Here is a 13,116-nt window from a genome sequence, read left to right on the forward strand (position 1 = left end):
AACCAAGGGATTCACCCACCTAGTATTACGAATTTTGTAATCAAGTTATTATACCAGAGGTCTTTATTGGAAATATTAATAAAAATGTGTAACATGCAAGAAATAGAATACAAAGGAATCACAATTACTGAAATTATAGCAATAGAGTTTTCCAATAAAGTTGTTTGAAATGTGTAGAGAATAGGGTTTTTCTTTAAATATGTTTTTTTTTTTTTATTAATTGAAGAATTGTCACCATATGAATTTCTCATTGTATGTAATTTTTCCAGTGACCTTAGACTAATTAAATAATTCAAAATGTCGACGAGTACTAAATAACCCACAAAGAAGAGCCGCCCAGCGAAAGTCAAATTTTGTGTCGTTTTGTGGTACAGCGTGGGTGGAAGTCTGAAGGAGCACGTGGTCCCTCTGGAAAGCTGAGAAAAATAACAAGTCGTCTGCCGACATCATGCAACAAGCTAAGTGGAAGGAAGAATAAAATATAAATAGGCGCAATTAGGTATTAACTGCTTATGTTTAAGATTGGTTGCTGTCAACACGAGTGAAAGATTTCATTCACAGGACCCAGATTTATGAGGGATTAAATGTTCGTAAGTTGCAATGCGTGATTATCTTATAAATATAAGATATTGACGAAGTTCATCGAGGAAATTGTCCTGTAGTGTAATATTTTTTGGAGTGACAATATTTTTTTTTTTTTTATGACAGAGGAGTTGATGTTTAATTAAAAATAGCATGGGAATTTTGCATTTGAACTTGAGTAGTTTATTTGTAAGGCAAATATCTCGAAGGTGAGCAGGAACAGATGTGTGTAGTGCATTAAGACTTGGAGAAAGTCAGAATGTTGGGTTCTCAGGTCATTATTCATGTATTTCGAGTTGATTTAGTAATATCTGATCGTCGAGGGAAACCTTGTGGAATTTTTGTAATGTGGTTCCTTGGTTCTGTATTGGTTTGGGAATAATCGTCTATAGGTCCTCATAACTGGTTTAGGTTAATGGTATCACAGGTTTGCTTTAATACATAAGTTTATTCTGTGTGTGGCATGAAAATATTTCTTGGAAGGTCCAATTTAGAACCCATTCAAATGAGAACTTAGCACGTAACGTTACGGTTACCCAATTTAACTTTACTAATTTGTGGATTATCTATATGAAGAAACCATTTCCAACGTCAGTTACGGGCGCTGTAATCCTAAGCCAATGGTCACTAGAGTTCTCAGTTTGACAGATGTTAGTTTGCTGCATGCTGCATGGTATTAGAACTTAGGTATAACAAGGAGGGGTTTAGTTATTTCAGGTAGGAGTTCTTTCAGGTAAAGGCTGGGATATGTCAAATAGAAGTTATTTCAGGTAGGAGTTCTTTCAGGTAAAGGTTGGGATATGTCAAATAGAAGTTATTTCAGGTAAAGGCTGGGATATGTAAAATAGAAGTTATTTCAGGTAGGAGATCTTTCAGGTAAAGGGTAGGACATGTCAAATAGGAGTTCTTTCAGGTAGGAGGCTGGGCTGTTTCTTTAGGCGTTATTTCAGGTTGAAGACTGGGACACGAGACATTGATACATTTAGGGATTGCTCTCTAGGCTTAGAGGATTTAGGCAGCCGCAACATAGGTACTGTTAGTGGTGTTTATTGAGTAGTGCAGGTTCTCGGCCACTCATCGGTTAGGTCAGCTACGATTCAAATAGGGAATTTTGTTAGCTCATAGGGAGTGCCGGAACGGGGCCTAGGAGAATGGAGACCCTAAAGGTTGCGCAATTGAGAGAGGAGTTGGAAGTTAGAGGCCTCCCAAAAGGAGGGAACAAGTCTGAATTGTGTCAGCGTCTAAGTGAGGCCCTAGAGAAGGATGGTGTAGAGGTACAGGAGTTTTTGTAGGGACTTGAGGTTAGGCAGGATAGTGGGGTTAATCAGGGCCATAAGGTAGGCGAGTGCACTGAAGAGCCTGGGCAAGAGGAAGGACATTTAAATTTGGGGGATAGCGCATCAGTCATTGGTATGCAATCTGTTGCTTCCGGGAGATCTCAGCAGTCGCGCGCGAGTTCTACTGGGAGCAGACGTGTATTAGCTGCTTCTAGAGCCAGGTTGGCAGCACAATTACGGGTGATGAAGGAGATAAACGCCATAGAGCGAGAGGAAGCAGCGCTAAAATCTAAGAGGGAGATGGAGATAAAGGCCATAGAGCGAGAGGAAGCAGCGCTAAAATCTAAGAGGGAGATGCTCGGTTTAGAGGCAGAGTTAGCTGGAGTGGAGGCAGAAGAGAAGGCCTTAAGAGAACTGAAGGAGAAGGAAAAAGAAATAACTCACATCCCTAGGATAAGGGAACACACAAACCCTGATGTAAGCGGGAGTGAGAGACCCATGCATTTGAATACGGAAGCGCCCGAGATTGGGTTAAGTGGATGCTGTTGCTTAGGCGGGAATGACCAAAGGGACTTGAGCAATAAGGAAGTCATGCAGGCGCTAATCTCTTGCAGCCTTAAAAGCTTGATGCCCAAGCAGGATATAGCTAAGTTTGATGGGGATCATACAAAGTATTTTAAGTTAATTCGCTCATTTGATGAAGTATTTAGTAGCCAGTTGACGAATGATAAGGAAAGGCTGAGGTATCTGGATTTATACACGACAGGCATGCCAAATGATTTTGTGGCATCTTGCATCCACTTAGAAGCTTCAGAGGGCTATAAGCAGTCAAGGAAGTTGGTGGAGGAGCGATATGGCAACCTTGAACAGATAGCCACCGCGTTTGTGGAAAAGATCATTAAATGGAAAGATATAAGGGAAAACAATGCGGAAGAGTATGACAAGTACTCGGTGGCACTCAAAACCTGCAGGAATGCAGTTTCGTGCGTCCCTTATGGCATTGCCGAATTACAAAATCCAAAAACAATGAGGTTGATCCTTAGCAAGTTCTCCTTTAGGGTACAGACTCGATGGTGTAGAGTTGCTGATAAGATTATTGAGAAAAAAAAGAGGACTGTGTCGTTTGATGATTTGGTAAGTTTTATTGAAGGAGAGGCTAGGGTCTTGAACCTATTTCAGAGGGGCAGAAGGGAAGACACCCCTCGGGTAGGAGAAGGAAAAGCACCAAGCAAGGCTGAGTGTTCAACTAAGGCTAGGAAAGTTTCATGTAACAGAACTGCCCCGCTTTCATGTTGGTACTGTACAGGACCCCATATAGTGGATGAATGCCACCAAATATCTCAAATGGGACCTGAGGAAAAACTGGGAGCCATAAGGGAGTTGGGGCTCTGTTTTGGCTGTCTGAGAAGCGGTCATAGGTCTCAGTATTGCAGAAACTGGAAAAGTTGTAACATATGCAAGGGAAATCACCCAACTCTGTTGCATCGACACCAGGAAGTAGAAGTGGTCCAAGGAGTAGAAGTGGTCCAAGAAGTAGAAGTGGTAGGATCTGAGCGCTCAAATAGAGCCTTAGTGGCTCAGGAGGAAGGAACACATGACAAAATTGCTATGTTCAGGGCAGTTAGAGGAGGTAGCATTGGTACAGGGATGTCAGATGTGCCGATAAGGATTAGGTAAAGGGAAGGAAGGGAGGTTTTCACGAAGGCTTTCTTGGACAATGGGTTGTTCCACATGCTTTGTCTCGGAAGCTTTAATGCAGACCCTAGGCAGCACTGAGAGGCAGGATGTTAAGGTGAATGTTGAAACCATCAACGGAGTAGGGGAAGTTGCATGCAGCCTAGTCTCGTGATTGTCAGTATTGGACTATGAGGGCAAGACTTGCATTACACTCCCCCCGGTGTTGAGTGCCCCTCGCATACCAATTGATGAGTGTGATGTGGTCAGGTCCGGAGATCTGGAACGCTGGCCACACTTGCGAGAGATTTACATCCCAGAGGTAGAAGCTGAGGTAGGTTTATTAATTGGGAACAATGTGCCTCACCTGCTTGAGCCAAGGGAAGTTATTAATTCAACACGCCTCCATGAACCCCATGCCATACGAACATTATTGGGCTGGGTGGTATGTGGAGCAAAGGACAAAAGGTGTCAAGAGCATGTCAATAGGATCCAAGTGACAAGCAAGTGCCTTGAGTTAGACCGCATGCTGGTTGAGAGTTATAATCGCGAGTATGACGATGTTGCATCTAACAGAAGGGAAATGTCTGCAGAGGACAGGAAATGGCTAGAGATAATAGAGAAAGGGGTTAGAACTGTAGGAGGAAGTTACGAGGTGCCATTGCCTCTGCGTGGCAATCATGGGCCATTGCCAGAAACAAGGGACATCACATTGCGCCGTATGCACAGCCTTCGTAAGAAGCTAGTGAAGGATGATAACTACGCTAAGCAGTATAGTGCCTTCATGAGAGAGATGCAACAGAAAGGCTATGCTGAGCGAGTGACTGCAGCCAGCCTGGGAAATGTGTGGTACATTCGTCATTTTGGTGTGCAACATCCAGACAAGCCAGACAAGGTCCGTGTTGTATTTGACTGTGCAAGCAAGGTGGAGGGTACATCATTGAATGACCTACTATTGCAGGGACCTGATATGATGAACTCTCTGTTGGGCGTGTTGGTAAAGTTTAGGGGAGGTCTATTTGCCTATACAGGAGATATAAATACTATGTTCTATCAGGTACAGGTACCAGAGCATCAGCGGGATTACCTCAGGTTCTTTTGGTGGGAAAATAGTCTTGACGAGGAACCCAAAGAGTGGAGAATGGCAGTCCACCTGTTCGGGGCCTGCTCTTCTCCGAGTATTGCAAACTTCGTGCTGAAACAGACGGCAAGCGACTTTGGGAATGAATTTTCAGAGGAAGCACGGTTCACAGTTGCCAACAATTTTTATGTAGATGACTGCTTGAGAGCCGAGGATCGCAAAGATGCACTGTTAGTCAATTTGTTAGAGGTTAAGGAGCTCTGCAAGAAAGGGGGATTTACATTGACAAAGTTCAGCAGCCCTTGTGTGGAGGTTATGTCATCGATCCCGAGGGAGTGGTACAGTAAGAGCACCTCAGAGCTTATAGAGGGATCAGAGTCACATAAGACAAAGGCTTTGGGAGTACAGTGGGACTTGGCCACTGATGAATTGGGTGTCCAAGTAGAGCTAATATCAGTTCCAAGGACTAAGCGGGACCTGTTGTCAGCCATAGCCTCGATTTACGATCCACTCGGAATATTGGCGCCAGTTTTAATCGAGGGTAGGGTCATCATGCAGGACCTCTGCCGATTAAAGATAGCTTGGGACATGGAGTTGGACCTTGACACTACGGACCGTATCAAGGCGTGGGCAAAGAGGCTGAGCCAGACCAGCGGGACAAGTGTGCCCAGAAGCCTGAACGTTATTCCATGGGAATCAGCCACCCTAGTACAGTTGCATTTGTTCTCAGATGCAAGCGTCATGGCTTTGGGAGTAGTGGCATACTTGCGGGTCTTGGATCCGTGGGGAAACGTATCTTGCAGATTCATCATGGGAAAGGCAAGGGTAGCACCATTGAAGCATGTTTCAGTGCCCCGCCTAGAACTTAGTGCTGCGGTACTGGCCGTAAGACTAGGAAGCACTATTCTGACCATGATAGATTTCAGGGTAGATGGGGTCTATTATTGGACCGACTCAACAACCGTCTTGCGATATATTAGGAATGATCAGGCCAGATACCAGACATTTTTGGCAAACCGTGTCTCTATGATAAGGGAGGGCAGTGATCAGAAAGAGTGGAGGTACGTTAACTCTGAGTGGAACCCAGCAGACGATGCAACACGTTCCAAGCAGTCTGAAAGGTGGAGAAAAGAGCCGGAGTTTCTGTTGAAGGAGGAGTGTTTCTGGCCAACTGAGCCAGCTCAAATGTCAGATGGTGTGGAAGGATTAGAAGTTAAGCGTGAGATAAGACCAACAGGAACTAGAGGCTACCAAATAATTAGTTTCAGGATTGGGATGGACATCAGGCAAACAGGTATGTATAAAATCATCCACCACTATTCCAGATGGATCAAGCTCCTTAGAACTTTAGGTTGGTTGTTGCTATTTGGTAGGTACATTATTTATAAACACAGGCAGCTGCTCAGCGAGCTAGATATGCATTTGTCCACCGAAATTATTAGCTTGGCGGAGACGGTGGTAGTGCAGGTAACACAGCGTGTTGATTATGAGTTAGAGATATAGAGCCTTGAGAAGGGAGGAACTATTAGGGCCTCTAGCTCCCTAAGAAGGTTGAAACCATTCCTGAGAAATGGGCATCTGTGCGTTGGAGGGAGGTTATCTTCGGCAAATATCTCTCCAAGTGAAAGGCATCCAATTATTTTGCCGTATAAGGGACACTTGACAGACATGGTGATCCAGTATTATCATGAGCATTCTAACCATATGGGTGTAATGCATGTTTTGAGCCTGGTGAGGGAGAAAATTTCGGTAATTAAGGGCCATGCAGCAGTGCGACGCGTGCTGAGTAGATGTGTCAGGTGTCACAGGGCACACGGAAAAGCCATCGAGCAGCTAATGGCCGATCTACCACCTGATCGTGTGGAGTCGGGGAAACCCCCATTTTATCGCACCGGGGTGGACCCTTTTGGGCCATTCTTCGTAAAACGAGGCAGAGCACAGATGAAGCATTGGGGAGTTATATTCACTTGTTTGAACATGAGGGCCATACACTTGGAGGTGGCCTCAAATCTCACATCAGATTCATTCATTAGTGCCTTCAGGAGGTTTTTGGCTCTTCGTGGTCAGGTCAAGACAGTTAGATGCGACTGCGGCACTAATATTGTGGGATCGCGGAAAGTTCTCGACTCCAGTTATGAGTTCTTGGCAGGAAACAAGGTGCGCAATGAGTTGCTCGGGTGTGGGATGGAATTTATTCTCAATCCTCCCGGCGCCTCACATTTTGGAGGAGCATGGGAGCGGTTGATAGGTACCGTGAGGAGGGTCTTAGATATAGTCTTGGGGACACAGCAATTGGATTATGAAGGGCTATGCACACTCTTTTGTGAAGTGGATGCAACGGTTAACAATAGACCCCTTACTGTCGTCACCTCAGACAGTAGAAACCCGGTTCCAGTAGACCCCTTACTGTCGTCACCTCAGACAGTAGAGACCCGGTTCCACTCACACCGAACAAGCTTTTAAACATGGGAGATTCACCTGTAGACTGCGACGTTGCAATAGGTGGCCACTCTAAGCAGAGATGGAAGCAGGTGCAGCATATGGCCGAGCAGTTCCGGGCCCGTTGAAAACGTGAGTATCTGTTGGGGTTACAAAAGCGCCAGAAATGGCTCAAAGAGCGACGAAACGTCAGGGTGGGAGACGTAGTCCTTATGGTCAAGGAGAATGAAGCACACTGCCATTGGCCATTGGCTAGAGTAGTGCAGACCAAAGTAGGGAAAGATGGTTTGTTGAGGACGGTGACTGTCAGGAGAGAGGGCAAGGAATACGACAGACCGCTGTCGAAGCTTGTTTTAATTTTAAAGGAGGAGACGGATCTAATGGGCGTTACAGAGCGATAAGGTGTTGAACCCCCTTGTGCTCAAGAGGTTTCAAAGGGGCGGGTGTAAACGCAGGGAAGTTTCACTCAGGGAAATTTCACTCAGGGAAATTTCACTCAGGGAAATTTCACTCAGGGAAATCTCACTTTTCCCTGCGCAACTTTGAATGACTGTTCGTGGTAAATCCAAAATTTGTAATTAAAATTGGGTCACTAATAGAGGCGTACATGTTATAGAATAATAAGAAAATTAAAATGAGGAAGTTTCCGTCAGAAACAATAATAATGGGGACACCTTTTATATGTTAGTAACAAAAGAAAACAATAGAACCATCAGTCCATCTCCCGTCACCCCTCTGTCAAGCGCTTGGGAAAGCGGCAGGTGGGTCTTTCAAACAGTGTTAGGCGTCGGGAGCAGACTTGTTTGAGAGAATCCACATCGACGACTTTAAGATGGAATTATAATATAAGGTAAGCATCACAGTGTTCTGAAATTTAGAGACGAAAAAGGGTTGTCAGGGTTGCTGTTTAAATAACAATAGCTATTAGGGTTGCTAATATGATGAAATATGGACACATGAAATAAAGTGAGGGGTGTGCTTGTGTTAACGGTGGCGTACCCTCGGTAGGGACTTGCCTGTGGCCCATGAGGGGATAGAGCTGGACGGTCTTTGCAGTGGACACAAACAAAATTGTAAGTAAGAGATGTTATCAAGAGGTCTTCACAATTTAAGGAGGGAAAATAGAGCTCGTAAGGGATTAAGCTAGATAAAATATGCCACAGATCCAATAACTATTCTGTGAAATTCTCTCATGACTTAATGATGTCTATTAATGCTTAGTGCTTATTTCTTAAAGAGTCGATATATAGCAGAACCAAGGGATTCACCCACCTAGTATTACGAATTTTGTAATCAAGTTATTATACCAGAGGTCTTTATTGGAAATATTAATAAAAATGTGTAACATGCAAGAAATAGAATACAAAGGAATTGCAATTACTGAAATTATAGCAATAGAGTTTTCCAATAATGTTGTTTGAAATGTGTAGTGAATAGGGTTTTTCTTTAAATATGTTTTTTTTTATTAATTGAAGAATTGTCATCATATGAATTTCTCATTGTATGTAATTTTTCCAGTGACCTTAGACTAAATAAATAATTCAAAATGTCGACGAGTACTAAATAACCCACAAAGAAGAGCCACCCAGCGAATATATATATATATATATATATATATATATATATATATATATATATATATGTAAATATATACATATGTATAGATATTTATATGTATATATATATATATATATATATATATATATATATATAACAGATATGTATATATATATATATATATATATATATATATATATATATATATATATATATATAGATATATATATATATATATATATATATATATATATATATATATATGTACTATTGTACAACAGAATGCATATAAAAACACGCATGTACACAAACACCAAAAATGTATTTATATATTCTATTTCTAACATTAATTAAAAAAACAACATTGCATGACACCTGTACTCACATTTAACATCGAGATGCATGGGAGCTGACGCAGATGTCTTCCTGACATTTGTCGCGTGACAGGTGTAATTCCCACCGTGAGATCTGGTCACCCCTTGCACGACCAGCGACATGTTCGAGAGGATGATTCCCGATCCAGCGACTAATTTCACACCCTTGATGATGTAAGAGACAATGGGATCGGATTAATGACCTAACACACACTCTCTCTCTCTCTCTCTCTCTCTCTCTCTCTCTCTCTCTCTCTCTCTCTCTCTCTCTCTCTCTCTCTCTATCTAGTGTGTCTGAGCATCACCTATAAATTTCAGCATAAATAATGAGATTATTATCTCTCTCTCTCTCTCTCTCTCTCTCTCTCTCTCTCTCTCTCTCTCTCTCTCTCTCTCTCTTCCCAGTCTGTATTAGCATCACCAATAAAATTTACCATTCTCTCTCTCTCTCTCTCTCTCTCTCTCTCTCTCTCTCTCTCTCTCTCTCTCTCTCTCTCTCTCTTTGCTTGTTTGTTGGGCTGTTTGATCATAGGTATCTTCTCCTCTCTCTTCATCTTTAATATCATAATAAGCATTTCCTTCTCTGAGCCTCATTTCACACTTCGCTAACTCGAGCTGATATAATTTTCATATATACAGCCAGAATCATTCATCATAAATTAATTTCCAGGGGATATACATTCCCCCAAGGAAGAATTCGGTATTAAATGCAGTTTTGTTTGATATTTAGATAGATTGAAATCACGAGGTTTAGTGATACATGTTCATATATATATATATATATATATATATATATATATATATATATATATATATATATATATATATATATATGTATATATATATATATATATATATATATATATATATATAAAATTATATATATGGGTATATATATATTCATGAAATATATATATATATATATATATATATATATATATATATATATATACATTTGTATGTATATGTTTTATATATACATATATATATATGTATATCTATACATATATAATATGTGCATATATATACTGTACATTATATATATATATATATATATATATATATATATATATATATATATATATATATATATATATATATATATATATATATATATATATATATATAGATGTTTCAATTGAGAAAATAATAAGTCAAACTAAATTTTTCTTATTCTTATTGAAATGCACAATGTTATTATCACTAGAGTTTACCCAATCGAGAAAGAGCTGATGAAACCATTGATCAGTAAAGAAAGGATTATAAAAATGACAGCGTACGTGACCCGCTATATCAAACTAAAACTGACAGTCCATTATTAAAACCCGACAGTTTGATTTTAAAAAATAATTCAAACGACAAGCCATTCCCACATACTCTCAGGGGGGCCATTTTAGCTAGGCATAATAGCAAATAAGTAAAACACCCAGACTGCCTCTTATATCCCTTCTAAAATGTAATTAACTCTTCCATACGTTATAATCTCCCATCCAATACTGAACTTTGTCAATACCCAGCAGAAATTTCGTGTAGAAAGACAGAGAGAGACTTAGACTGTATCTTTTTTCATTATATCTATTAATACATCACTACATTCATATACATTCCCATACACTCTGGCACACTATTCTATCTTATCTCTCTTCTTGTTTTGTTAAAGTTATTTTCATAGTTTATATAGAAGATATTTATTTTAATGTTGTTACTCTTCTTCTAGTGTTTTATTTTTCTTTGTTTCCTTTCCTCACTGGGTAATTTTCCCTGTTGTAGCACTTGTCTTATAGCATCCTGCTTTTTCCAACTAGGGTTGTAGCTTAACAATTAATAATAACAAAAAAGTTGATAATTTCTTCTATTCTGCTGTTCACTTTTAATGTTTATTCATAGTTTAAATTCTCGTTCGTCAGAATAATCATTTTTTTCTAGTCTTCTCGTGTTCATTCCATGTTTCTTTTAATCTTCCCCGGCTCAAAGGCCTTAAAGGTGCAGTTCTAATTAATATTCACAATCACGAACTTTAATTCCGTTTGCCATCTATACCTTACTTCACTTTTTTTTTGGGGGGGGAGAGTTGTAAGCATTTTCAATTATTTTCCATACGCTACTGTTTACATCCGCCAAAGAAGTTGGAAGGAGGTTATGTTTTCACTCCTGTTTGTGTGTTTGTTTGTGTGTATCTGTTCGTGAACAACCTGCTGGGATTAACTGTTTTGTAAAAGGCTGGAAATAATTAAATTTTGGGAGGTCAAGGTAATGGAAGGGTATGTTTTCACTCCTGTTTGCGTGTTTGTTTGCGTGTGTGTTTGTGAACATCTTGCAGGGATTAACTGTTATGTAAAAAGCTGTAAATTACTCATTTTGAAAGGCCTAGGTCAAAGGTCAAGGTCACGGTCAAGTAAAATGTCCAATTCACGTACTCAGCCATAAGTTTGGACATCGTTATCACAGAGACTTCAAACTTGTTCATTTTTTGAGTTTATGAAAATCCACTCCAATTAATACATGTTAAGGTCAAAGGTCAAGGTCAAGGTTGAGCAAAAGATCGAGAAATAAGCTACCGTAGCGGAGGTGCGCGCTCTACAGAGTGCCCCTCTAGTTTTAGTTATTTTATAACATTTGAGTACCCATATTCTTAACACGATATTAATATATTCCTACTAAGAAGTCATGTGTGAAAGACATTTTGATATGTTTATCAGATTTCTTTTCTTCCTGCAACGACTTCATAATATATATATATCAGTATATTGTTACCCATTTTTTCCACTTTCTGTTCATCCTAACTCCTGATCTCTTGCTTGAGGGTACACTCAAAGGCACTATTCAACCTATTTCCTTATGCCTTTTCCTCACTGGGCTATTTTCCCTGTTGGACACCTTATAGGGCTTATAGCATCTTCCTTTTTCAACTAAGAGCTGTAGCTTAGCTGCTGCAGTAGTATGAGGGTACATTCAAAGGCACCTGTTTCCTTATTTCCTTTCCTCGCTGGGCTATTTTCACTGTTGGAGACCTTATAGGGCTTATAACATCCATTTTTTCATCTAGGGTTGTAGCTTAGCTGCTGCAGTAGTAGTAGTAGTAGTAGTAGTAGTAGTAGTAATAATAACAACACCATCTGGTTACTTATAAACAGCATCAGAAGAACTGTTGAAGAACTCTATGAGATGTTCTGATTTACAAAGTTGCTATTTGATTTGAGGATCTTTGCATCAAGCGGCTTTGTATCTGTTGGTCATAATGAAAATGAATTTAATGATAAATATAATAGTTTTCCTAAGTGGGGATACCTTAAATGGGTGAGAGGGTTGTGGTGGCCGATGTGGTAACGTCCCTGACTGGTGAACGCCAGACTGGGTTCAAGTCCCGCTCAAACTCGATAATTTCTTTGGTCGCTGCAACTTACCATCCTTGTGAGCTAAGGATGGGGTTGTTTGGGGGAGCCTCTAGGTCTATCTGCTGAGTCATCGGCAGCCTTTGCCTGGCCCTCCTTGGTCCTAGCTTGGGTGGAGACGGGGCTTAGATGTTGATCTTCTGTATATATGGTCCGTCACTAGGACATTGTCCTGCTCAATAGGGCAATGTCACTGTCCTTTGTCCCTGTTATTCATAAGCGGCTTTTAAAACTTTTAAAGTGTTTGTGTATAGCCATGATCAGCAAAGCTATACCAATCAGGGCTACCCATACTAGTTTGATTTGCTGTGGGTGATCAGATTAGTCTCCAATCATTACCAATCCGTAGTGGACAAACCCCAGATATAACTAAAGACATTTCTGAATCCTTTGTCCTGCAGTTGAATAGAAATGCTGTATTTGCTATTGTTTTATTATAGCCCAAGCAATACGGCATAATAATGCTTATTATTTTTCCACTCTCCTTTTATGAAAATCAAATACATATACAATTTCATAATACGAATTCTATAAATCAATCATCACAATTTTCCCGTTTTCAAATTATCTCTACGTTGTTTTATACAGAGATTAGTTCACCAAACGTTCAGCTGGGCACCACAAGAAGAGTTGGAGAACCCAGGCCTACATGGCTGAAGACTATGAAGCGCCAAGTAGGAGATGATGAATGGAAAAGTATTGATTTAAGAGATCAGGATAGAGACGACTGGCGAAATTTA

At 40.3% G+C, this 13,116-nt stretch overlaps 1 protein-coding gene across 1 annotated transcript in view; it reads right to left on the bottom strand.

Annotated features, from left to right (window-relative positions):
* Positions 1-9,142, bottom strand: part of LOC137619948 (uncharacterized) — a 41,977-nt gene extending 32,835 nt beyond the window's left edge. Inside the window, exon 1 of the mRNA XM_068350229.1 lies at positions 8,996-9,142. Coding sequence (XP_068206330.1) covers positions 8,996-9,107 — 112 coding nt within the window. The 5' untranslated portion in view covers positions 9,108-9,142. The remainder of the gene's footprint in view (positions 1-8,995) is intronic.
* Between the last annotated feature and the right edge of the window lie 3,974 nt (positions 9,143-13,116).

Source organism: Palaemon carinicauda, chromosome 26 (assembly GCF_036898095.1).
Source record: "Palaemon carinicauda isolate YSFRI2023 chromosome 26, ASM3689809v2, whole genome shotgun sequence".
NCBI classification, from domain to species: Eukaryota; Metazoa; Arthropoda; class Malacostraca; order Decapoda; family Palaemonidae; genus Palaemon; species Palaemon carinicauda.